Source organism: Labrus bergylta, chromosome 8, assembly GCF_963930695.1.
Source record: "Labrus bergylta chromosome 8, fLabBer1.1, whole genome shotgun sequence".
Taxonomy (NCBI): domain Eukaryota; kingdom Metazoa; phylum Chordata; class Actinopteri; order Labriformes; family Labridae; genus Labrus; species Labrus bergylta.
Genome location: NC_089202.1, coordinates 3028226 through 3055942, shown reverse-complemented (window position 1 = coordinate 3055942; position 27717 = coordinate 3028226). Strand labels below are relative to the sequence as shown.

Below are 27717 nucleotides of genomic sequence, written 5' to 3'. Positions count from 1 at the left end.
ATGTACCATGCTTTTAAGGACACACATTAAAACATACAAGGCAGCATATTTCTTAGTACAAATGATCAGTATTTAAAGCAGACTGCTAAAAACTGCTTTTTTTTGGCAAACGTTTGTAGTTTCATTGGAGAAGAAATATAATGCAACATCATTTATTTCTGGTCACAGCCAGTTAAGTTGCAAACAGTGTCACATTGAGGTCTGTATTACAGTCTTATGCTTATTAACAGACTTAAATCTCAATATTTTAAAATTTAAAGTCAATGGAAATACAACTGAAATGGCAAACACCTACTTTTCCTTTTTGAGATGCAAGCTGGCATAAAGACCAATCAGCTTGTGCTGATTCACAAAGGAAACCATACAAAGATTATAATCAGTGTAAACAGAGTCTCTGCAGCGATGATGATTGTAATACATTCATGGTTACAATGCAGCAACAAAGAATGAGGAAATCCTAGAGAAGCTGTTTGCTTTTGAGGGTTTCAGCGTGTATGTGTCAACACTGAGAGAAACAACTTACACTGTGGCCAGGTACTCAGGGTGGGCTGACCCCCCCCCACCCACCCACCACACACACACACACACACACACACACACACATACATATGCACACTGTTGTCAACACTTTTGTGCTTGCTTGTATGAAAAGACTCTTCCGGCCCGCCGGCCCACTTCAAGCACAGTTGTGGTCACTGACGTTGTTTAGAGAGAACATTTCTTTCACACTCTGGTGTCTGTTCATCTATAAACGGCAAACCCAGACCCGAAAATAGCCTGATTGTTTGAAACAGCGGAAGGATGAAGCAAACACCCTCTGGGACACAGATGCTCGAGAAAACCACCTTTATTTTCCATTCAGATCATGTGACCATTTTGCTATCTTTGACACTGATGAAAATACAGTTGGTGAAGGCTGATGACTACATTTGAAAAAAAAAAGTGGCACTATTATGTTTGTTCCCTGAGCTCAAAAAGACATATCACGGAACACTGCTCGCTTTCAGACATGAGAACAGACTTATTCTGTTTCCACCATGAATTTCACACTTGCACATAGCGAAACCTGTTTTCACACCTTTCAGATGCCAAATAAAGATAAGCCATAGTGATATTGTTACAGTGAAGCTGTTACCTGTTTCATAGTTCAAATGTGTAGTTTATGCAGGGTTTGAGTCACTCAGAAACATCCTCTTACTATGAGTACAACAGAACATGTCAAAAAGCACAAAGACTAATAAGTAAGTATCTTAATGAACAGTGTTTTGCAGTCCAATTCAGTGATTAGCTTTCTGTGAACATTGACATGTATCCAAGAGTTTTCATTTGAAAGAATAACCAAGTTAAACAGTACACATATAAGTCATAATGTCCATTCTTGCTGCGTTTTAGTCACTGAATGTTAGGTAAAGCCTTCTTCAGCCATTGGATCAAGCTGACATCTGCTGTTGAGATATAGCATCAGCAGCATTTGTGGTTTGTTGTCAAGCCTAACTGCTTGTCTGGGATGTTGAGATGTACATACAGAACAAATGTCGATGTCTGGCCCCTGGAATGAGTCTTGCTTTTCCAAGTTCCCATTGAATCGTTCTTGCGTGAGATGGGATGTGACGTGGTGCTCTGCAAATAAGAAACAGTTTTTTACCAACCACATGAAACAACAAATGGCAGAAAAAGTGCTGGCAGTGACGTAAGCAAAAACGAAGAACTTCTCGGAACCCCTTTATTTTTACAGGCCGTTTGGAGATTCTTCTGTAATATCAAGTTCTATTCTTAACGCAAACGGTTCCCGCTCCCCCTGCTACGTTGGTTTGTGGTCGAATTTGAAGAGAGGAGAGTCAGAAACATGTTCTCTGACACATATAGGAAAAGTTGATGATCCGCACTTTGTTTTTTTTTCTAAATACTTGAACAGTCACGTTTTTCCATTAACTGGACAAAGACGTCTTCAGCTCTGGGTTTAGTCAGCTCAACAGTGTACTGGGTGACCAGATTGTCCACACAGTGGGACATGGTGCACCAGGTACCTTTGAGTTAATTAACAACCACCTGCTCCTTGTTAAATGTCACTGCATATTCATGCTGCGACAAGATGACTTCAGCATTTCTGCTGCAAGACAATCCCTGATTCTATCCCATGGCAACCAACAAGCATTAGAAATGACAGCTATATAACATTCAGATAAAAAGCCTTAATGCTCAACTATTTTTTTGCACAACTCTGTAATTTTTTTTTTGGCTATTGACTTAACTTTTTAAATGTGGCCTGTATGAGACTCCTGTGTGAACTGGTCATGGTCCTAAACTCACCCATATGTGCATATAGCCCTGGCTGATAGGCCTTCTCTTCATGGCTCTACTGTCTGGATGTAAACAAGCAGAGTGAATGGATAGCATCTTGTAAGAGCAGCGCATCTAGTGTTTTGGTCTAGAAAATTGACAAAAAATTTTAAACACATCTTGTCAGGTTAAACTGGCAATATCAACCTAAGTAACGCATAATCACATTCAGCACAGACATGTGGATGTTACCCTGCTAGAAGGGCCAAGGCTGGTGGTGCTGTGTGGGACATTAGCCACACACATACAGACAGTTTAAGATATATTGTGATAAATATATATAATTTAAAATTTCCATTTAACCAACTAGGACATTAAGACTCTAGGATCATCCCTTCTTTAAAGCACCCAAGCCTTCGACTTCTCGTAAGTATTAGATCAAAAATCAAGCATATGTACTGCGTTCAACAACATTTTCAGAGTAATTTTTAGAAGCCCCATATCGCTCTGAAACATTCCATCTATAACTATCAGGCACACCACTTGTGATTAAAAACATTCAAGGGAAGAAACGGGAGTCAATATATTCAGGTCTATTGTATACTGATGAGGATTAGGTGAAATATTATGCCTTATTCTGCCAATTTACACAGTCAGTGATTTTCATTTGTCCCTCCAGATGTGTTTATATTTGAATGTATCATATGTTGAACTTCTCCATATTTCTCTAATATCCCTGTTTGCTCTAAGTTTGTGAAATGAGACTTAGACTGTTAGTAGTCTTGTACTTGAAGGTGATAAGCTGGTTATGTTGAGTTCGTCCGTGGTACATAGCCCCGCTCCTGCCCGTCCTGTCAGTTTAGAACTGTGACAACAGTTACTCAGCGTGAAGTCAAAATCCCATGGATTCTGACCTGGCTGTTCATACTGAGGTTGCATTGCAAAAGATCTGACCTGCAACTGAAGTAGGGACACACATGAAAGTGGCCTAAATCTGATTTATAAAGCACAGATTCCATGTGACTTGTGCTGTTCAAACTGTCTTAAGAAATAATCTTTTCTGAGTCACATATGAGCAAAAAAGGCAGATTTGGGTCAAATTTGCCTGCAATGTCATTGTAGCCTTAGAAACGTTTTGATCCTAAAATTGCCATTAACTGATCTACAAGTGTAGATGGACACCATCAGGCAATACTTTACACTTCAGCATACATCCTATTAGCTTGGTCTTTCTAAAGAAATACATTGATATGGTCATAGACACACATATATGTCCTAATTCCCATTCAACTCAGAGGAAACGAGTGCTCAGTGAAATACCCAGATCAGGCCCGATCACTCTAATATAAGCAGACGGAGGGGAAACTGCCAGGGTTGGAGAGAAAGTCATGTGCAGAACATCAACTGTCTGTGGGCCATAACCCACAGGTTGGGAGGAAATTAAAGCCAGATGAAGTTGGGACTTGCCTGGTGAATCTGTTTTCTCACTGCAAATGCAAAGTGGAAAGGAGACACACAGTTGGATCAGGCCGGAGGGAGACCACTGTTTATATATTTAGCAGAGACGGGAGAGCCTGCTAACATTGGTAAAAGAAGAATGGCGATTTATCCAACATTGTTTAGTTTTATTTTGCTTACTCAAAGGAAGAAGGCATGCATGAAATATAAGGTTGACAAACATACACCTTTCCCTTCCAACTGGATGAATAGTGTGCCTACAAAGGATTACAGTATACCCCATCCCCTCTGAGTTTATTCATCCAATTTTTTTCGAGATTGAATATTTTTGTTTTTAAATTAGAGACAGAAGAATCTAGTGACGAGTTATATTTAGTGTGTTGGAAATGGAAAGCTACAATAAGATACAACTAGCCTCGTTCATTCTCTTGACTTTCTTGTGTTTAAATCATCAATGACCAGAAGGACTGGTAAAAAAAGAAAAAAACTAATTTTGGGATTTTTCTTAATTAGCTGCTTCAATAAAGTCTTACATATTAGTTTACCAGATCAATCAACGTGATTCATTATTTAAGGTTGTGACTTTATTTAACAAGATTTCACACAGCAAAATGTCAAATGTGTTTCAACTCATAAAATAACAAGCCAGTTCTTGATTTGAAGCTGAATAGGAAAATTGATCAAATTGGTTTATGTCATTTCCACATGACATCTCTGACTACATGACGCTGTGCCACCCATTCAAGTAACCATCAAGGGAAAGCAATGAGGAGGAATAGAATCACTGAGGGAAGCACTGTGGATGTTGTGTGCACCATGTGGCTAGCACATTATTCCCCAGGCTGTGGAGAAAGGCCTGTGAACCATGGGACTTGTCTTACGATAGTACCCCAGACACCAGGCGTGCTCCCTGGGCCCCGAAAGCAGACAGGGTTGACGTAAATGTGCTCCCAGCTCTGCGTTACCACTACAACACAGCTCAGCACTCAAGAGGCTACAGACGGCATTCAAGTCATTTCAAATCCACTCCCACAAAATAAAACATATTCAAAACAGCCTGTGTTTCATATGACAAACTAATGCTGCAAAATCTTGTTTGCCTTAACTTTTGCTCAGAGCTTCTGTGAAAATACAAACACAGTTCAGACAGACTGAGCATTCATATCGCCATGTGTATGCCTTTGAGTAAATGTCACTTGGAGCCAGTTTATCCAAAAACTCTTAATGGTTGGCATCAATTGCTTACCACACCCATTAACACATTTTAACACATTTTAACAATGTGTAGAAGTAGAAACACTGTGCCCATTGTCCCTCTGAATCCTTTGCTATGCATATGGGTGTCTTAACACTGCGCTATTAGTTTCATGCTGGCACAGTACTTGCATATCATAGCATTCCATAATAACTCACAAATACGTTTTTTTCCCTTTCCTTTTATGTGGCTCCATCTCTTAATCCGCAGGCCATGTAGTTCCCATTCCAAAGATTCAATTATAAAAAGGTTGTTTTCCTTAACTTCTCTTGACAGTTAACAGTATGATATTCTACCTGTCAGTCAGGGCTAATCAGGAAACAGTGCAGACGGTCTGCCCTGGATTAGACGCTAGAAGAGAGGAGGCAAGATGATCAAGTGGGGTCACAGCACTCTCCTGCATTAGCTGATGCCTCAAGCTCCTGAAACCACAGGCACAGCTCTACAGCCTCTTAAGGAGCCCAGGCAGCCTAATCAAAATCAAATCATCTCCTTTTTTCACTCTCTGCCTCTATCTTTTGGTCCTGAGAGAAACAATTACTTCTACAGTGTGAAGGAAACCTCGGGGTCCTTGAGCAGCAGCAGCAGCCCAGTACTTAAAATAAGTATTTTATTGCATATCAAAATTGTAGGATACTCCAAAAAAAATAGGTCTTATTCATCATTAGAGCCAGCTGTGGCTTTCCACACTGATGACTCATCCATTTCACCCCCCCCCCCCATTCTTTTGCTTTTTTCATGGTGTGGTAAAGAGGGGTGGCGGGTGGGAGGCCTGAGGGTTTTTCTGTTAGAGGGCTCAGCCAAGTTGACAAAGCGCCCAAATCCACTGGTGGTTGTTTGTTTAGATTATGGAGGGTATTGCTGCCGCAGTTATGCCTGCTCACTGCTTTACCCAGCTTGACTCGTGCACTCATTGCACCACGTGGATTCCCTGCACGTTTTTTTAATCTCCACCTTTCTTTCTACCTTTTTCCCCCCAGTGCCGATAATAAAGACAGAACCCAGTGATGAATATGATTCACTGGGAACTGCAAGATTGCCAATGCATTCAAAGTCCTATTACAGCCAGCCCAGGCTCACTCCCATCATGCCTGTCGCTGATCCTGATGCCTGCTTGGTTGGTGGCTACCCTCCCTGCCCAGTTCGCCATGCTGCCATGCAATCATCATCTCCCAGCTCCAGCCCAACTCTGCATGACCTGTCCCCAGTGGCGTACACCAAGTGCCTCCCCAACAGTCCAACCCATGCAGCACCACCAGGCTCTGTTGCACCCCCAATCCAAGAGACCCCCGGCTGTGCAAGCCTTGACCAGTCAGCTTCGCCAGACCACAATACTTTTATGCTCCATTCCCAGGGCAGCCCCGACCACCTCAACAGTCCAGGGCCACATGGTTATCATCCAATCTATGCCAACAGCAGTCCCTCATCATCCCCGGTATCCCACCCATCCACTCCTGGTGCGACGGCAGAGAGCCCCTTCGTTCAGGCGTACAGCCCAAGTCAGGCCCAGGCAGCAGCCAGCTCAGCCAGCCTGTTACCAGAGGACGCCAGCCCCCCTTCCATGGCCATCACTGTCAAACAGGAGCCCCAGGAACTGGACCAGATGTACCTAGATGATGGTGAGTCATGAGAAACAAGGTGCATCTCCACTTTCCGCAAGTGTCTATTTGATTATCATTCTAACAACAGCAGGCTTTTGTATTTCTAGACGAAAGCTTCGCTCTTTGTCCAAGCCAAAAGTAGCTGTTTATGTAGCACATACCATTTTTTTGAACACCTTTTTGCTTATCTGCAAACCACCACACATAGCCGCACCCTGCTGAACATCTCAGTATTTCCTGGTGAAATTGTTGCAGAACTACGTCAGCTCTACGTCAGATTTGTATAATTTTAGACACTGGCACATTGATTTGCTTTTCAGTGTGCCGTCTGTGCGGCTGACTTCTTTACTTAAAAACAATAAATTAACTTGATGGGATTTTGAAACAATCTGTCAAAACATCAGAGCGCTGAGGTCAGCTGGGGTGCAGCAGAACAAAAACAGTGGCACACGCATGACCAACCAAACTGTTGACACAAGGACTAATGAAGGAAACAAAACAATGGGTAGGGGTTTCCTGAACAGAAACATTTTTCCCCCCATCTTTCTGGGAGGGATGCTGGAAGGACGGAGGTAAAGGGCTTTGATTTCCCGTCTTTTCCCAACGGAGTCGACACTGTGTGGCTGTCGTCATCAGAGGAGGCTGTGGGGTCACCTCTCTCTCTCTGGCAATGATACCAGTCACACCCGAGGGACCATATGGTCGAGTTTATTGCCTCCTGTGTCCATCACACATTGTGTCTCTCAGGTCACCAACCTGTTATCTATGTTACCAGAGGCTTCACTTGTTGTGATGATATATATTCATAGAACACATTAATGGCATAGTGCCAGGTTGAAATGTTAAAATCCCCCTGCACTCCCAAAGAGATTGGGGAAAGACATCTCCACACCGAATATCTCCCTTCCTGTGCACCTTTTGTTCAGTTAACTGGCATGTGTTTGTGTTCATGTATGAGTGTGCGTAAACTTCACTCAACACCTTTGGGAGTAGAAGGGTGATAGGCATGAGGGGACCTGGGGAGTTTTGCTGAGGAACTGTAATTGAGTTGAAATGTGGTTGTCAGCATATCTGTCAGTCCCAATGAGTCCCATTAGTCCTCAGCTCATAAACAGACTGCACAGAGATATGGGGTATGTCTGTCTGTTATCAGCTCTACAAACTTGCTTTCAGCTTTGCAGTGTCCTTTCTTTTCTTTTTTTACTCCACGCTATGCCGGATGTCCTGGAAATCAAATTTGAAACAAGACTTCTCATTTAAAATTCCTTCTGACAGTTTAAATAGTTTTAGCATCAAGAAGCTTTAATTTCAGCATTGATTGAATAAAGTGAAACAGTAGCTTTATTTAGCATTTCGTGATAGGGTTGGCAAGGATCCTTTTACACCAACAGTATGAAGTTATACCAAATGTACAAAGCAGTGCTGAAGGGAAATGGTGTAACCTTGTTTTTGTTACCCTCTACTCCATCCACTGTCACTTTAGCTGGCTCCATCTTCCTCAACCAGGTGGCCAAATGTATTCAGCCAGTGATTACAGCTGCATTAGCGACGCACAGGAATGTGTATTGATTGACCAAGGACAGTGAGGCAGCCCGTTGAAAAACCTCAATGTGCTGCCGTTTTGCATCACCTAACGTCTGTGCAAGCATCTGTGGTGAGCTACTGGAGTCCCTGTAAGTGTGTGGTGGTAACAGCATACTCCAAAGGCATCTCGTGCTCCCAGGCCCTATCCCAAAGCCTTCAAATGAGCCCTAAGCTAAAATAAATAAGATCGGAAGGCAGCTTACAGGGCGTCCTGCTCCCCGTCTGCACACATTACCACTGTATGTTAGCAAGCTGAGCGCTCCATTAGAGAGGGAAGACAAGCGGATGACCTCATCGCGGCAGCAGTGATTTAACGCAAGCCATGCAGAGTAGCGTTCCTCCCCAGCAATCTGGGGCCGGTGATTTGGAGTCTGTGGGAGCGCACTTGATCTTCCCCAAGAGTGGAGCGCCTCCCACGCTTGAACGCTGAGGCCTCCAGCTCCCATCAAGCCGAGGAAATGTGCCTCCATGGCCAGGCCTCGGTTTTACACAGCCCCTGAGAAATCACTCAACTTATCAACGGTGAGCTACTGTACCGCAAGGAGCTTGGTTAGCATGGAGGGAGTCTGAGATGTAAACCCCCCCGACTCCCATTCACACGCTCTGCTTTGTAATCTGCTAAACTCTTCCCTCTGCTGTGATAGAAGCTTACTAACTACAATATGAGACATGAGGTGATTCTTCTTGTATCTGCAATTAGATGAAGAATCCAGTCTGCAGCCAAATCTCTGTTAATGCAGCAATCTTCTCCATGTTGCTCGTTGGTTCTCACCTGCTTCAGTCTCACTTCTCGTACTTGAGTGTTACCATCAGATCAGCAAAATTTGGAAGTTGCTGGAAGACATGTTGCATTGTTGAGTCATTGTCATAAACAATACATGGTGGGATTCACATAAAACAACATTTTCAGACATTTAAGTATTACTCACAGATCTTTGCACTTTACAAGGCATGAGTGTGAGAAACCCAGCAGTCAAATGACTTCAGTGTATAAGAATAGAATTTATATAAATGATGCCCTGTTAGCCATGCTAGTAAGGCTAAAAAAAGAAATGCGTAAATGATGGTGTTTGTGCTGTGGTTGTGTGCGTGTGTGTGCGTGCGTGTGTGTGTAAAAACAAATTCTTTGCTGGCTGTGGCCCTGTGAGGCTGCTGCTGTGTGTCCTGTCTCATTAGCTGCTGCTGTGATGGGTGATATCATGAAATGCAGCACACAGCAAAGGAGCTAGTGCTAATCAGAGGGCCAGATTTCTACCAGCTGCCTCTCTGGGAACAGAGGGCCCTTATTCTCCAAAAATAAGAAAAACACAGAGTGCAACGCAGCCTCTACTGATTTCTGACATTTGACATATGTGCTCTAATTGCCTCATGTTGCAGGGTAGTTTTCCTTCTGATTGTTTCCTCCTCGATTCAAGGTTTGTGCATTTTAAACTCACAGGCTTGTTTTCTCAAACTGAAAACAGAATTGTTGTCAGACGTCCTTTCCTTTCCTCCCATTGCCAACAAAAAAAAAAGCATTAACTTTCCTGAGGATCTCCGTCCGCCACCAAAGCTTCTGAAGGCAACTCGAGGCTTTCCTCATGGAAACTTTTACACATCCTGGCAAGCTGCCTAGACCCCAGGACTCCGCAAAACCTCTAATGATGATTGAGAGCGCGTCCGCACCGTGCTGAAAACATGCTGAGTCGCTAACGCTGGAGTGTGCCGCGAGGCTGGCTCTGAGATCGGAGGGGGGCAGGAGAGAGAGAGAGGATTTAGGTGGGGTTAAGGGTGTTGGTTAAAGTGTCTAATGGGACTCACTAAAGCAGTTTTGCTCCTGTGTGTTTAGACAGAATGTATTTGTGTGTATACGTGTGTGTGTGTCTCTTTGAGTTAGTGGAGTCAGGTAGATGTGGAAGCATTGTAAGAGCCAGTGACAGCACGGGCTTTCACAACACTCCACCTCTGACCTGCTGGCCTGTTGGGAGCAGGTCAATATCCAGCTAATAGTGCAAAGAACCAGAGGCTGTCTTGTGGTTAAGTGCAATGTCAAGACCATAGTCTCCTCCTTGACATAGTGATATTGACAGGAGCAAGAAGTAGGGTGATGGCCTCTCTATTATTTATGATTACAAAGAGGATGCGAATTTGGATTCATTTTCTTGTAGTTGATGCGTTCTTAATCCAGGAACCTTGTTGTCCTTGCAGTTTTTGACTTTTAAAAGTATAAGAAAAAAGTTTGGGCATCCTGGAAAATGTGTAGAAATAAAAGGAAAAATTAGTAAGTGGCGACGCTCTACATTGGAAATGTCAGTCATTGACCTCTAAGATGGGGATCCACATTGGAGATCCGCATTTTGATTCAACTTTGTCTCAATATGATCAAAGACCGTCCACTTCACATACAAATTGAGCTGCTTTGGCTCTTATTACTCATTATCTGATATTACAGACGTCATCAAGCTAATCACAAACAAAGCTGCACTGAATGTCGAGCTAACCAATCTTCTTAAGGGTGTCAGTCAGAAGTGCTATTAAAGATACCATAGATTAAAGAAAAAATCAAGATACATTTATATAATTAAAACTTCCACCAGTTCTCGTGTGGTTGGTTACCTCCTGAGCCTTCATACATTGTTGCATTACTACTCTTAATAATGACACCACTAAATTACCCCCAGGCATTTTCTTTCTGCATTATATGTTATGGAGTAACAATGGTGTATGTCAAAAACCACAAGGGCCAATAATGCTGTGCCTGCAATAGGCTGATGTATCGATTGGTCTGGCTGTAGTTATAAAGCAGACCACAATTTGCTTAAACTCAATGATAGTTTGTAATAACAAGAGTGTAAGCTAAAAGACAATATTGTAATCCAAAGAAAACCCTGGAGTTTTCACAATTTAAGAGGAAAACCCTTTCAGTTGGATGGAGGCTGTCTGGAGGAGTATCACACCATCTGTTTCCTGTCACATTGCATTTGCCTTTATCCCATTGACCAAACTTAAGAGACTATAGATTTCTGTTTGTGATTGCTTTTTTTTGGTCACTATACAGTATCAAACCAAGTCACTTACAGACACTATAGTCCCATTTGCTTCCAGTTTAGCAAACACATGGCTGTAAGTGGTTACATATGATTGTGGGTCACACTATTAGTGCTTTGATTTTCAACTTTCTGTGTAAAACCATTGGAAGTATAATTCGTTTTGATAAGTGCAGGAAGATGAATCTGTAAAAAATCCAATCCATTCATTACAGAAGAGCCCTGGCTTTTATGTCTGCGTGTGCAAGCCAAAGGATCTGGTCTGGTTTCAGTCGCTCCTTCATAATACCCACAGTCACTGAGAAAGAATGTGTCTGCTGAAAAACTGCTGCAAAATTATCTAAACAAATTGGCTTTCCTTTGTGTCTAGAATCTGATACACGCACATATGTAGATCCAAAACTATGATTCTGATTTGTAATGGGTTTTGTGTTTGTTTTCAAAGACAAACAAACAAAGCATACAGTTAAAATCTTTTTTTTTTCAGGCTTTGTAAAAATAGCCACTATGTGGGTTTTGTATTTAAGTAAATGACTTTGCATTAACAAAAAAAAATAGACTTCAGTGCAGCATACCATTAACTATCATGCAGTGAAGCCACAAGGACATGCTTCCTTTTCCAGACGAGTCTATTCATTAAAGCTATATCCCCTCAGTTAACTGTACGTCATGTATTTCTTGTAGTTTCTCCTGATGCAGCAGTTTGCAGGCTTGGTTTATGTGGCTCACATTCTGAGGTTTAGAAAACACGCGTTGAAAAAGCCACCGAGCCACACAGATCACAGCGGGTCAGGACGGAGACAGGGCCTGTGGCTTGGCTGGAATCTTCCTGTGTACATCTGTGATTATAGAGCTACCACCTCACGCAGACACTCTCATTACTGAATCATTGTGCCATATGTCAGAGGTGTTGACTGCTCTGACAGGGTGATCTTGAGCTCTATAACCTGATCACTAAGAGAGCTGTGATGTAGGTGTCTTTATTAAAGTTAGTCAAAAGTCTTTGCGGAGTGTGCAGGATTAAGGTTTATTGGTTTCTGTCAGAGGTGATTGGATCTCTTTTATGTTTGGATTTTAGTATCAAGAACATTCTGTAATCACTGCAAACACTACAGCGCTGCCATAAAATATTGTTCCTCCATGGAGATAACTGATGTTTCTGAAAACACCAACAAACACTGCAGAGTTAGAGAAACCATAAATCTGAATTGAATCGAGGATATTTCCTGCTGGCATTGAAAATATCAGCACATGGAAAACTAATAGAGTCCAGCCACATTCAAAACACCAAAACAAGCAGCACACAGTATGTGCAGGAAGAGTAGTTTTCTCTTTTTGGACCCTATACAGGGACATTAGGGGTCAAGGAAATCCTTTTCTGGAGCTCCGGGTGCCTTGCTAAGGAACACCTAAGCAGTCACAGACAGTTAAGTGTGGTTCAAATAACATAACCACACTGAGACACTATCCCTCTAGCTGTTGCAGTGTTTTTGGTTAAAAGAATTGGGATGTAAATAACAGCGTCATCAGTAAACAGGAGCAGGTCTCTGTCCCAGAGCACTTAATAACAGCTCCCCATCTGAAATCTGTTAGCACAGTGAAATAGTATCCTGTAGCGACGGATGTCAACAGAGAAGTCTGATCCAGCCGGGTGGGATGGGGAAAGCCTTTGGGTTTTGCAACTCCTGACCGAGTCTGCCATCTCCTCCATGTACAGATATATCCGAAAGAAGGGGGTGGGAGTGTTGGGAGAAGAGAGAGAGAGACTGGGAAGGAGGGAGGGAGGGCGAGTGAAGACGGAAAGTATAAGAGAGTAAAATGCAGATACTGATATGAACTTTGAAAGAGTGAGAGCCCCAGTAGAATCTGTCACAAGACTGTAAAGCTCATGCAGATGTCATTGTCCACTGGCAACATAAAATGCCACTGTCAAACTAGTGAATCCGTCTATAACGTTTAAAATCAAGTCATTCTCAAGCTATCCCTTTTCAAAAGCTTTCATGAAAAGAGCATCTGTCTTCATTTTAATTTCCGTATCTGTGGTCAAAGCGTATTGGCCTAAATAGGAGGGACCGCCACAAGTCATAAGACTTCTTTTTTAATGTTTTGAGATTTTGGGGTCAGGAGATTCTCGTCATGTCCTCACATCCAGGAATGTTCAGCAAGCATGAGAAAAAGCAGGTCAGCCATAGAAATGAAAGAGACACAGACAGACACATAGACTTAGAGAAAAAGAGGAAAATCTGAGGTGGAAGAAAGTAAGCATGCAATCTTGGTGATTTTCCCTGGCAGCATCTCCCACTGCCCCTGTTCTCTTCACATACACACTCATGGAAACACACACACACACACACACACACACACACACACACACACACACACACACACACACACACACACACACACACACACACACACACACACACACACACACACACACACACACACTAACAGGGACACTCTGTGCTCCTTTTGCAGCTTTAACTGTTCAAAATCGAAACATTAAAAGTCAAAGGAAGAAAAACACTGGCAAAGTTAAAGATCACGTTTTCTTCGCAGTGCAGAGACTAACCAAGCAGTGGGTGAATGGGTTTACTTCAGGGGAGAGGGAATGATCAAAACAACTGAACTGTAAGAGTCCTACTGTTGACATACGACCCATGGCAGTTATAAACCTCAACGGGTCCCCCGACTCTCTCGATTGTACTCGTATGAGCTCAAACCCTCTCAAAACAACAAGCTCTCTCGAACGCTCACCAAGCCTTTTTTTTTTTTAGTGGGAAGCATTTGAGAGCTGAAATGCTGAAAGGAAGCACAAACCTCACATTAACATCTGTAGCTCAACACAGGCCAGGGAGCTTTTCACTAACTACTGCTGGGTTCCACACCTTTTAAGAAAGTTTGTAAAATTCTAGCAGCTGACAAACACAATCATTATTTAGCATTCCTAAGCAGTTTATTATGACATTATTGTTGTCATTGCACATACTACATAAAGGAATTATTTATGGCATCCTATATTTGTCCACAATAAGAGATCATCCACTCAATGAACGGCTGAAAACTAAAGAGTGATAAAAGATAAAGATGAATGAAAGTGTATTATATTTCTCTGGTGACACAGGAAGGACATATTGAATCCATATTATAGTAGTTCTTATACTTATGACACTTTCTAAAATTGTATCCAGTGGTGAAATCCAGGAGATGTAACATAAAGTAGAAATCTATATTAGAAAAAAGACCTTGAATTCACAGTGTTTTAACAATCAATCAATTATTTTTAAACAGTAAATGGATCAATGGTTACATATTTTAAATCTTGATTTTGTATTCTAAAAAGGCTTGTATTAAAAAATATTTAATCAATCCTGTAAAGTGTTATTAACTATCTCAATAATAAATTTGTTAGTTATAAACAATTATAAAATATTTAAAAGTTGTAATGCATGGAAGTCTCTATAAATAATTAAAACACTAAGTGGACAGAAAATGGGTTATTAACTACATCAGCATCTATTCTTGTGTAAATGCCAGTTTTGTGCCATTTTTGTCTTTGTTAGATAGGACAGCTGAAGAGAAAAGTCAGGAAATGGTGGAAAGACATGCAACAAAGGGCCGAGGTCAGATTTGAACCCACGGCCGCTGCGACACCACTGTAGCCTCCGTACATGGGGCGCACAGCATGACCACTAAGCCACCAGCGCCCCTTGTGTAATTGCCTTTAAACATAAACAAAGCCTTCTTGAACTATTCATTGAATATTCAAATAGCTAATAAGAAAAACACTTAACTATAGTTTTATACTCACTGTGTTTGAAAGTGGTTGTATTGCATGTTGAATAACAGCCTGCACCTCTGTTAGTTTCCTTACATTCACAGTCCTCTGTTACTTTAATACAACAAGACAATTCTTCTGCTTGTGCTGTAAATCAGCCATGTTCAGGGGACTGGAGTTGGAAACGTCGTCTCCTAAGCGCTGCATGAATGAGAATGTCACATACATTTTAATTAAATCACTTAGATTTACTGCATCGTGGAGTAAAATAGCAGGCTCTCATTTCTGTTAAGGTAGTTAAGTGGCAGGTTCGCAGCATCTGTAAAATATGTGTGATTTGAAACATTAAAACAGAAGCCGGTGAAAATGTGGTTTAGTGATTTACAGGTGACAGCACATACATATGTTTCACAGAGCCCGGGTTGTCTGAAAACAATCCTCTCTCCAGATGGATGAAAGTTTTGTCTGTCTCTGAAAATCAAAGCGAGAAAGGTCGAGGGTGTTGGAAAGGAGATAAGTGGAACATTTTGCCAAGAGCACCTATGAACTTCCTCTCACTGGCCTACCTGAATAAGTCCACGATGTGACCTGAGGCGACCTCCTTCTCCCTGTCTTTGAATCCTCACAGGTGCTGAAGATTTAAAGTAATAGGGCAGCTCTCGGGGTCAACAGACAGAGCTTTAATCTGACTGTACTTTGCTTCAGTGCAGAGTCAGATTGCTGCAGCTCAGCGGGGCATTTTAAAGAGTGAGGCTTTAGCTACCTTGAGAATGTTTTAGTGCCTTTTCTGTGAGGCCTCTATCTCACTTACAGACTCAATAAGTTGAAATGTTACTCTCATCAGAGCATGCTTTCCAAACATGTAAAACAAAAAAAAAAGAGAAGAAACAAGAAGTCTGAAAGTGTCTTAAAAGAGTTAAAAAACTGAGCCAACTGGTTTCTTATATTTTTAGCTAACAGATTAAAAAAAAACTACAGACAGGTTAACTTCAGGCCAGGGTCTGCAGATACACACTGACAAGCAGTCACGCACATTTAAAAACAGGAAGGAGCCTCACTGAGCCTTCTCCCCGTGATGGATGGTGAACAATAAAGCTTGCACTGAGGTAAGGCTTTTTGGACACGGAGAACCTGACGTCCCCGTGTATGAATAAAGAAAACAATTCTGAATCCCACAGAACAACTGACAGGCAACAGGTGATTTAAAGAAGCACAATACAAATGCAGCCATAAATCCTATTATACGCAGGTGCACAGCCAAATTCTCACTCAGACGACTGTGACCCACCAAGCTATGATTGTTTCAATATGCTCCATTTTTTTGTGCGTTTTTTTTCACTTTGTGCCATTTTTAAAAAACCCATTGACATCTCCAGCCGTCTGCCTCCGCCTCCGCCGGAGCATAAGTTTCTAATTCTGAATCAATCACACAGCGTTTATCAGATGGCTGAGTTATTTTACCATAAAGCTCCACTGGTAATGAGCCATACAACGAGTTTGAACCTGTCTCCCTTCATATCTCCATCTCAAAGATGTGTGCGTTTGCTGTGTTTTCAGCCTTTAGTGTTTCCTTTATGATGTCACGCTGCACGGGGTTGCGTGAAACTGAGGCTTTTTTCTTTCTCAGAGACTTGAGTCAACAACACACACTTTTATGTCAGAAGCTTTTCAGCATCTTGCTTTTATGTTTGCTTTTGATAAAGTCTTTGTTGTGGCATTTTACCACTTCACCACATTTAGCAGCTAAATTTATACTTTAGAACTCAACTGTGCAAATCGAAATAACTGAAAGCATCTTTTTCGCTGCTTAGCTTTTTGAGCCTCTACTCTGCACTCACTGCTATTGCCTGTCAAACCAACAGTGTGGGCGGGACTGTGGTACCCTTTCCTTTTCCTGTTGACAATTTCACACTTTATGCTAATGTGCGAGAGGCTACGTGACACTTAGGTAACTGGAACAAAGGTTGAAGGCCCGGGGGTCTGAGGGGCAACATGACTATTTGTATAATATTGGATACTTTCACCTCTTTCCTCCCACAATCATCATCACAACAAAACAGAAAAAATGGTCAAAGAGTCCGCAATAATATTCACACAAAGTCATTTTTTTCTGTAGAAACCGTTGTGAACAATGTGCAAAGGTTTCTAATTAAAAATTGCACAGAATTTCTACCAGCTGATAGCTCCAATAAATGCACAAATCATATCCAAGAGAGCAAGTCTAGACCATACTGCTTGTCATATTATTTAGAGAGACCAAACTACATCTCAAGTGCTCGTAGAAACCTGAAGAGGTTTAACATTTTTGTTGTATTCTGTTATTGTTTGTGATGCAGTCTGAAAGGACGACGTAACGTTTCAGAGAAGCCAGTGATGAGGGCACAGGAGAGCTCCAACCATGTAAACACCTCCCCCCATCCTCCCAGGAGAGCGACCTTGAGCGAGCACACCCGCGGCCTCCTGGGCACAGGAGGAAATGAGAGGAAGAGGAGGAGGAGGAGGCAGGGAGGGAGGGAGGGAAGTGGTGCGCTCACAAAGAGAGACATAGTGAGGTGAGATAGAGAGAGGCCAAGCACACCATGCGAGATCAAAGCCTGAGGTTATGCCCCTGCTGCAGCCAAAATAAGCACATCAGTGGTAGGGCTTTCAGTAAAAGTTGTTGTCTTTAGATTTCTAATTTGGGACGCTGCTGCTTTATTGTTCTCCAGCCCACATCACAGAACTTTCTAGTTTTATTTGTCTGTTTTCACGTGATTTTAATCTGAGCCAGGCAGACACCTCCATTCTCCCGGGTTAGGTCATTTGCGTTGGCAGCATGACAGATTCAGCCGACGACACATTCAGCCATAAAGCATGTGCTCTGAAAAATGAGGCAGATCAGAGGCTCACAGGTGGAGATTAGAGCCCAGCTCCACTCTGTCTCTCCACATGAGGCACAGGGAGTGTGTTGTGGTTTATTCCTCAAGGCTGCTCCAGCTCTCTTTTCCAGCCGGCCTCGTTTAAAAACAGCAGCAGACGTATTGATTGGAAACCTTTTATAGTGACACCACACAACTCAGTGTTTACACTTTGACTCTTTCCTCTTCGGTTCTCTAATCAACAATTTCTCCCATCTTTACTCATGACCCTTCACAATTTCTTAATTTTTTTGACAAGGGCATGTCATTTTAAAGTACTATTTTAATAATATTAGGAGTTTAAAATTGTGGTTTCTTTATTTCTTTGCTGTCCAGATAACATGAGGTTAATTTTAGTCTTCATACTGTCCCATCAAAACTTGAGCATTAAGGTAGGGCAGTATGGTGAGAGGCAAATCCCAGGGCAGATAAATACTACCCTGTCCCACCAGCGGCTGCTTGTAAATCTTGAGCTATGTGAGCAAAGTCATAATTGAAAGAGTCTCACGAGTGGGCGTTCTATACGTCGAAAATCAAATTTTTTTATGATGTCATTGTTTACTGAAGTGTGACGAGATGATTTGCTTTAGACGCACTGCATTTTCAAGATATGGACTAGATGCTGCAGGAAAGTTGTCAGCCTCTGCTCTCAGGGTAAACTCAGATCCTTTCATTTTAAACAAACCGTCTCTCTCTCTGCTGCCCTATCTCTTTATACTTCTGCGTGGAGACTGAGTGGTTCCACATGGGACAGCCTGAAGCTTCACTCACCAAACTCAGCTGCAGGGATGAAATATGCTCTCTGTACATATCATCACATCATTAGGCCCAGAGGGATCCCTGCGATGGATTAGAAGCTGTCTACCTGCACAGCTCAGATGAATTTATGAAGCACTTTATCATGATGAAGCATTAGTGGAACACTGTGGCTCTTTCCGTGTGTGTTTATCTGTGGGAATAATGAGTGTGTCACTCTCTTTTCTGCTCATCCTTTATCCAGTCAGTGTGTCATTAATGTGTGTGTTCTGATCTTTGACCCCACCTCTATTTTTGACGCTGCTGGTTATCAGGGCGGCAAGATAAGTGACGTTGTCTGAGCCTCCCCATCCAGCCGTGCGTGGGAGGCGGCAAATTGACCATTAAGTGTTTCTGCTGAGGCTGAGAGAAGATTTGATATAGTGGGGAAACAAAAGTAATATGTAGCAGGAAATTCAATTGTCTCTCTCCAGCAAGTTTGAGCAGTAGTTTGGCTTCCAAATCAAATCCATTTCACATGAAGCAGTTCATATGAGGTTTAACTCTGCTGCTCTTAGAGCGCTGATTTGATGCCACTGTGTATCTGTGTTATTCTGAAAAAGCTGCTATGACTCAAACCTACATCCTTAGATGCTGCTGAGAGTCTGCGTGCCACAATAGAAGGAAGCAACCTTCTATTTCACAGACCTGATGTGCTACTACAGGCAAGCATCGGAAACATCTCTCCTTCACGAGAGTGTGAGGGTCCTTGACTCAAACACAGCTGCTGTTTATTCAACTAGTGAAAGTGAGATTTGTTCAGGAAGGTGCCCTCTGCTCATTTTGCATCAAGAGGCTGAGAAGTGAGAACAGAAGTCCCTGGCAGGAAGCCTCTGATACAACCTTGAGTTCAGAGGTGGTGTTGTTGATAGTCAGCTGAGGGAAGCCAGGGAAAAGTGAAGTCATTCTCTGCCAGGTCATTGCCAGTCAGGCCTGATTCGGCTGCAGGAGATTGTGTTACGACAGCAGGAACCTCAGAGCCTGGAGGCTCCGTGTCTTACCAGACCATAGGGCATCCTCTGTTCTCTGAGGAAGCCCGCTTGTTATTGAACCCCAATGCACAGCGCTTGCCTCTAACAATGCTAACTAAATCCCCAGTGCAGGTCAGGTTCACTCTAAACTCATACACTCAGAGTGGCCAAATGAAGTTATAGGGTAAACACCCAAGCTTCAATTACTGAACTAAAAAAGGGACAAATCACAGCACCATGACGTAGACACAGCAACTTCCAGTTTACAGCCATACAGCAACACTTCCATTGTATGTGGGACGGCAGGTGCCGTGCACTTCATGATGTTTATGTGGAATTTTTTCAAACTTTTGGTCACATCTTGCTGTGCCAGGGCAAGGTGATAAAAATGCTAACGAATAAGATAAAACACTGTTAGGCAACTTGAGTTTCTCAAAACATGGAGTTAGCCGCTCCATGCTGCAGCCACCAGAATTTCTGTGTGAACTTTCAAATATTGGATTGAATGTTAGCAGCTAGCTTGTCAACATAGTGAAACCCAAAGCCACAGAAAACAAATCATCCGCTCAGGAGATGGTGGAGACCAAAAACAGAGCTCATAGAAGAGTTCAATATTTTGACAGAAATTTGGCAGAAAATGGTGAAAATGGTGGAAATTTGGCTGAAAATTAAATCTACAGTATTTGCCAATTACATCATGCCATCTTACTAAAGGGGGTGATGATACAGCCACACGATCAAGATAAGTGCTTCTGCATATTTGGGACTATGGATGCAAACATAGAGTTCCCTATTCTGTCTCCAAAAGTTCCTTTCGACTTCATTTAGCTAGTCTAGACATGTGCACACTGGCATTTACACTGTCCATTTCCAAGACCACTTTACTTCACCTACTGTTCTACATTTGGATTGTTTAGACTGAGTATAAAAGACTGACAGACTTTCCACTTTAAGAATCTGGCACATACACTTCTGTTTTTCAGTGTATTGGTGTCTGTGATGCCTGATAAAGATGTTACATGCTCTCATAGCTTCCATTATATTCTCTCAGTGGTACCTGTAGCAACATGCCCACACCTAGCAGCCTCTTGTGATTTTATTTATTTATTTTTTTTAAAACTATGCTATTTTTGGCATCACAGCCCGCTGGGCCTTCTGCTATGGTCGGTCTCAGGCAACCTGTCACACATGAGCTAACTGTTACCCACCTGCGTGTGGTTAATTTAATAACTCAAATGGTGCAGGTTATGAGAGTTGACCTGTAGTGTATACACAGGCTAGAGTTATTCCACCACCTGTTGTAGCAGGTAAAACAAAAAAAACGATATTCCATCACAGGTGATTCAGACAGATTTCTATTTGCAACGTCAGCAACCTGTTTCATGTCATAGCTGATGCAAACTGAGGTTTCAAGAATCAGCCAGGTAACAGTGCCAGGCCTTCACAAAGAAGCTGAATTGTTCCCTAAACTGCTCAGCACACTCTGCGTCTCAGTCAAACACACTAATATTTTGGTGTCACTCTCACTCTCACTCTCACTTTTTTCGTTCTTATCTGCACTGTAAAGTACAAGTGTGAATGACAATAAAGAAAGTCTAAGTCTAAATCTAAGTCTACACCTGCCTGAAATAGATCTTCCAGCCACACAGCCCTGAGTATAAATCCTGACAGGTCCTGGCTGCGGTTTACCGATTGCACTGGCACTTCAGCTAATAAAGGATGTCACTCTGTTTAACTCCGACCAGAGAGCATGTGTTTTTTTGTTTTGTTTTTTTCAGCAGGGGAATATTGGGAGTGCAGTTTTCCGCTGTTTTTTGTTTATTCATGAGAGGGTATCCTCCCAGTTAGGGCTTTCCATTATTAACCTGGACAACTGAGAAAAGAAAAAACAAAATCAGTTTCCACAGAGAGTTAATTTATGTACATACCCAACAATAAACATATTGTTTGGCATCATTATTGAATAAAATAACAAAGCCTACTTGTTTTACTATAGCATTAAAGTGGAAACTATAATTCTGTCATGTTCTTATAAAACACCACAACTTGGTTTATAGTTTTATAAGGCCTGGTTTACAGAGGGGGTCTTGTGCTAAACCCCTGCCTGTACACATGATGCAATAAGTTACATTTGTGGAGCCAAATTCCACTCTGAACAAAATGTTCCCCAGCATGTCTTGACTGTCTTTCCTTATTCTGCATATTTGTGGTTATCTAGTCACTTCATGGTAGGTAGTCTCAAAAATGGAGACGGACAGAAAAAAACAATCATTGGCAGAAATATAACACCTGATCTTCATTCTATTCTTTAAATGAAATCAAACTTTATTGAAACTGACTTTATAAACCAGGCAGTTTTTGTATGAAAGGAAACAATACGTAATCGATGACGTGTTGCCAAACACATGGTTTAAAAGAAAATGTGCGCTTCTACTCCTCCACCAGCCTTACCTGTGTGTGTTGTTGTGTATTATACCTGTTTCGTCACCTTTCATTGAAAATGTCTCCCTTTTCTCAGAAGTTGTTTCACTTAAATAGTTGCACGAGCTACCCCATTAAAACGTCTATAAATAGCAGCTTGGTGTTGCCTTGTGGTGTAACAGTTGGCCACATCCTGTTTCTGAGATTCTCACGTAGCTGGAAGAGTACACAGATGAAAAAAAAACACAGGGGCCAGTGTTACACCTTTTCTTCTCTCTTTATCACCGCTGTCTTCAGGATGGAACATTTTGAGCATGCCAATGGAAATTATTAAAACTGCAAAACAACACTGCAGTTAATATGTGGGCGGCTGAGATGTCGTTATGTTTTTTTTAATGTGACTGAAAAGGAGAAAGGAAGTCAGTGCTTTCCTCTGAGAAAAACAAAGAGTACATTTGTGGCTTTTTGCCGCCGAGCTGTTGGGTTTTCCCTTCCCTTCTTCTTCAGAATTACCTGGAGCTTTTTTTTTTTTTTTGTATTCTCACCTCAGCTTGACTGAGAAGAGCAGCAACGTTTCATTTTGATCATTTAATTGTTGCACTTCCTTTTTGCTCAGCGATGGCAGAGCTAAAAATAACCACAGCATGCAAATACCTGTTTAGCCTGGGGCGGGATAGAGTTGAAAACAGCCAAGTGTGTTGGCACAGGTTGGATTTTTCCTATGGGAGTTCCTTCTGTTTAGGGAGGTGAGCCCCAACCGATATGTGTGTGTGTGTGTGTGTGTGTGTGTGTGTGTGTGTGTGTGTGTGCGTGCGTGTGTGTGTCTGCATGTGTGAATAGATGGCTGTATAAGGAAAGCAGGGCATTCTATTAAAGGTGTGTGGCCTACCTTTTTATAAAGTGCAATCTGTGACCCATTACTCATTCATTTGTTTTTGACTTTATTTTTTGTTCTTGATAACAAGCCAACAAACTGCTGTGATGTTTTGTCATCATTTTCCATGGATAAGTTCAGCTGAACATGAACCAGAACGTGGTTTTCTCATATTTGATTTGCACCAGAGATAAACCATTATGATATTCTAAATAAAGCCAGCAGACGTCACACTGTTTTGTATGTTTTGTACTGTTTCAAAAAGCCGTTATCTTGTTTTTGTCTGGATCAGTGCAAAGCCTCACCGAATAGTGATAACAACCTGTAGGCCTCACAGTGGGTGGACTTCCTGTCTCGGCTCCTTAACGCTGATGGTGGTTTCACCAGAGTCTCTCTCTCTCACACTCTGTCTACATCAGCCCTCTTTATCACAGCCTGCTCAATAACTGAGGAGCTTCTTGTTTGCGTCGAGCCACATGGACTCAGGGTCCGCGCCATCTTCACAGTCACTTCCCTCTGTTTTGCCAAAGAACACAGAGCAGATAAAGGCCGGGGACTGATCTGTGTCTGCCCGACTGTGGGAAAGGCGCGGGCACAGGAACTGGTGCAGGAAAGACGAGATGGTGACTCAAAAACAGAGATGTGTGTACGGGCTGATATGAGGCTACTAATGACGATGATATGTTTGGATTGCAGCTACTAATAAGTCGTACTTTTCATCTCGACCACATGTATGCCAAGAATTCAATGTAGTATTGCATCATGTGACATTAACTGTTGCGGTCTTCATGAAGTAGAGTTTGGATTCTACAGTCAAGGTGTTGGTCTTTCTTTTTCTTTTTTAAGTCAAGTAAAAGCAACACAGAGCAGCTGTCAGTGGTAGACTTCTAAACAAAATAGGACCGCACAATTAACAAGAGGTTATAAATCAGGGCTTGTGTCGCTTGTAATCTTGAGGTGAATATTTTTGAAATAACATCAATTTAAGGCGTACTCCATTGATTTGGGACTATTATTCTACAAAGAGAGATACATTTTAATTCGTGTCAAAAACTGAAGCAGCAGAGGCCAATATAGGCTACCCCTAAGGTCTGGCCTTAAAAGATTTTAAAAAACGATCGTCTTCCCAGCAGATCGGGGAGGTCAACATCACTCTTAGCACATAGAGATCATCTCTGGAACCAGCAGATAATCGGGCCTTTGCTGGGTTTTGGTCAGAAGGGAGGAATCGGGCTCAAATTATCTTGTAGTGTACCCTGCTTAACTAAAAAAAAAAAGTTGTATCCCTGGATTTTACATTTAGCATAATCCTGAAAAAATCTGTCATTAAACCCTACGTCTCTAGCAAACACTTCTGTCAAATCTCAAAGGTTTAAAGAAAAAGTTTAAGGCTGAAATAAAACACTTTAAGTATCCAACAATTTAGTATCCTAAATTAAAACTTTTCCATCTAAATGTAACGCAAATTTTGACCAAATTTCAGGGAATCTCACAACACAAAGTGATTGTATCATTTTTTTTTAAAACCCATCGGTTTGAGGTGCCCCATTGAAATTGTGCTATTCACCCACATGCTGTAGTAAACAACTGTTAAAAGTAAATCGATCTTCATGTGTTAAATGTGTGCTGGAGCTCTGGGTCCACTTCCAGTACCCTTCCAGCCTTGGTAAGGAGTTTAACCGACTTGCTTCCAGCAGGCTCTCCTCTCTCCATCATACCTAATAGTGTTATAATGAAGTGAAATGTTATTCAACGCGACTAGCTAATTATAATCTGCGACCTCTCTTTTCTTTCCACAGTTAACGAGATCATCAGGAACGACCTCTCCAGCATTTCCGTGCACACACACGCATAGACGTCCAGAAGTCTTCTGCCACAGCACACACTCAGACGGCAGCAGCATCAACAAAAAGAGGACAAATACACAATCAAATCAGATCCAGGTGATGAAGAAGTAAGTTTGGACCAGGATCTCCCCATCTCGACCGCCTCTGCCACCAGATCCTCTGAGAATCACAAGGACAATCACTGGCAGAGCTCCATTTGAATAAACACATGAATGTTCTATTTACACAAAGGGAAGTGATTTCAGGGGAAGAGTACACGACGACACTCGCCTTAAAGTCACAGCAGATGTTCTTAAGCGGACCAAACAGCTCAATGAGACTGAATTCCTCCCATTGTAGACAAATGACAATCTTCTTATCGAGTGTGATCTGTATGTTAATGCATGGACAAGTTAACAGGACGAGAGGTGTCGCGTTTCATCACTTTGCTCTATTTGTTTGTGCAGTCAGTCCGCATCAACCGAATAGGTGCCTTACAGCAGTGATGTTGACGGCAAACAACAGCAGCAGTGGCACAAATGCAAAAGGTTCACTGTAACGTGGACGTTTTTCTATGACCGTTTTGTATCATTTCAAAAATTTGTTTACAGGGAAACAGGATTAAAGGCTGGAATACATGTAGGGATTATGTGAATAGATTAGAATTGTATTTCTTTTCTTCCTGCGCCTTCATTATTATCTCATTGTTCATTTATACTGAATGTTATTGTATATTCTTTTGTATAAACATGTATTTGGAAATGTACGCCTTATGCTTTATGACGCTGTTTACTTTGTTTTTTCCATTAGCTCTTCTTATTTTAAATTGTCCTCCCCTGAAATGATTTGTACCATTTCTATTTCTCTTCGATATACTTTTCACCTTAGTGCCTATTTTTTTTCTGTATCACCCTGTGCTCGTCTTCCACCTAAACCGTGACATATTAATGCAAAGACAATCTGAGAAATATAAAGAACATATCTTATGAACAGTTCCTAGTTTTGGGAGCTTAAAAAGGCAGGTATCAACATTTTCTTCTTTCCCAGCTATAGAATAGTTCAACAATGGTATGCTTACCTGCTGAATAGAAATGAGAATACCAATGGAAAAGATGTGTTTGTCGGTCACTTCTTGCACTGCAGGTCTGTGTGTAAATAGACACAGGGATAATGTAAGAACGCCACACAGGCTCAGTTGGACTCACCTGGGGGATTCTGCTGAGGAGTTGGCAGGACTGTTACGTACTGGGGCAATAATTGATCTGAGTAAACCAAAGGATTTTATCTTTGGTGAAATTATTGTCCAAGTTTTCTTTTGTTTTTCTGTCGTAGACTTAAGTGTAAAACAGCTTATAAAAAAAAAAAAAACATAATGCACTTTACAGAACAGCTTTTCTTGCCTCCAAACCAAATATTGCCGACTGATTCATGAACTCACCTACTTCCACTCCTCTCTCACACGGCATCAGTCTCTTCTGTCTTTATGGAGCATGCACATCATACTAAAGTTTGGAATCATTTAGCAGACAGTAGCTCTCACTTATAGCTTCCTATTTTGTTTTCCAACAAGTAGTATAATAGCATGACTAAACTGTATGAATAAAGTTTCTATTTTGTGCCTTAATCTCTTTCTTGGACACAAAATCATCGCAACTCTAATCATGCTTTTCTTTGTAGGAAAAAAAAGGTGAACCTTATTTCTCTTTAATATGAAATATTTATGAAAAATGAAATGTGTTTTAAAGTGCATTTAATGTGTTCTCTACAATGAATAAATAAATGGCATAATGGTGACCATATATAAACTACATATCATTTGTGTGTGTCTGGTATTCAAAAGCACACTTTGCTGATTTGTGAGTGTTTATGTTTAAAGGACTTGGAATTAGACATCAACACCTTTTATTAAAGGTCACATATTATGCAAAGATGACTATCATGTTTTTCTTACACTATTATGCATCTCTAGTCTGTCTACAAACCCCCCAATTATGAGAAAAGTCCATCCTCTTTGTCATTTGCCTGCTCCACTTTTCAGAAACTCTGTGCTCAAACAGGCCATTTTGAGATTTTCCCTTCATGACATCACAAAGGGCAGTAACCCCTCCCCTAGGTAGGTGACACTCCAACAGCTGGGTGTTTGTTCTGCCCTCTGAGTCTGCCTTCTCAATGTAAACAATTGAGCATGGTGAAAGAAAGCCCCAGCCCCCGAAGCCCTTCTGGAGGGGGCGTGGTCAGACACAGCTCATTTGCATTTAAAGCTACAGTCACAGAAACAGCCTGTTCTAGGCAGGGGGGTTTATAGGCATGATCAAATACAGGATCAGAGTGGTTTTTTGGCAACAAACTTCAAAGACATGTGTTGGGGAGCTCTGAGACTTATTTAAACTGGTTGAAGAGGAGGACAATATGTGACCTTTAAGTTATTTTTCTGGGCTTTTTGCCTTCAGTGAATAGGACAGCTGAAGAGAGATAAGAAATGTTGGAAGGGGGGTGGGGGGGTGACGTGCAGGATGGGATTGGAACCTACGGCCACTGCGACGAGGACTATGGCCTCCATTCATGGGGCACACAAGATAACCGATAGGCTAACAGCGCCCCATCAACACTTTCAGTACATAGTTCTATGCTTTGTTTTTATCCAATAGGATTCCTTATTTTAATTCAAACAAATGTACATTTCCTAGAAATGTCTAATTGGTGCATCTTATTTTATTTTTTTAGCATTCATATAAGGGAGTTTATGATTTTTTTAATTTTTATGATCAGAAACTGTTCTGAAACTCAGTTAGACTTATCTATCCATGTGGCTATGCTTTAGTTTAAAGGCATTTTATTTGACTTGGCTGTGTGATTTCCTGATGTTATAAAGCTTGACCTCAGTAAACCTCAGACTGTTCCAACCTGTACCTATATCCCTTATAAAACCTGAAATGGAGACAGTTTGACAT

At 41.7% G+C, this 27717-nt stretch overlaps 1 protein-coding gene across 3 annotated transcripts in view; it reads left to right on the top strand.

Moving 5' to 3' along the window:
- The window catches only part of LOC109983864 (nuclear factor of activated T-cells, cytoplasmic 1-like), a 58982-nt gene extending 32406 nt beyond the window's left edge, over positions 1 to 26576 (top strand). For 2 of the 3 annotated variants that reach the window (XM_020633783.3, XM_065958176.1), the window contains exons 9-10: positions 5974 to 6612; positions 24740 to 26576. In XM_020633783.3, the coding sequence (XP_020489439.1) occupies positions 5974 to 6612; positions 24740 to 24795 (695 nt within the window). In that variant the 3' untranslated portion in view covers positions 24796 to 26576. The remainder of the gene's footprint in view (positions 1 to 5973; positions 6613 to 24739) is intronic. The other variant, XM_065958177.1, reaches the window with a different exon arrangement.
- The last annotated feature ends 1141 nt before the right edge of the window (positions 26577 to 27717 follow it).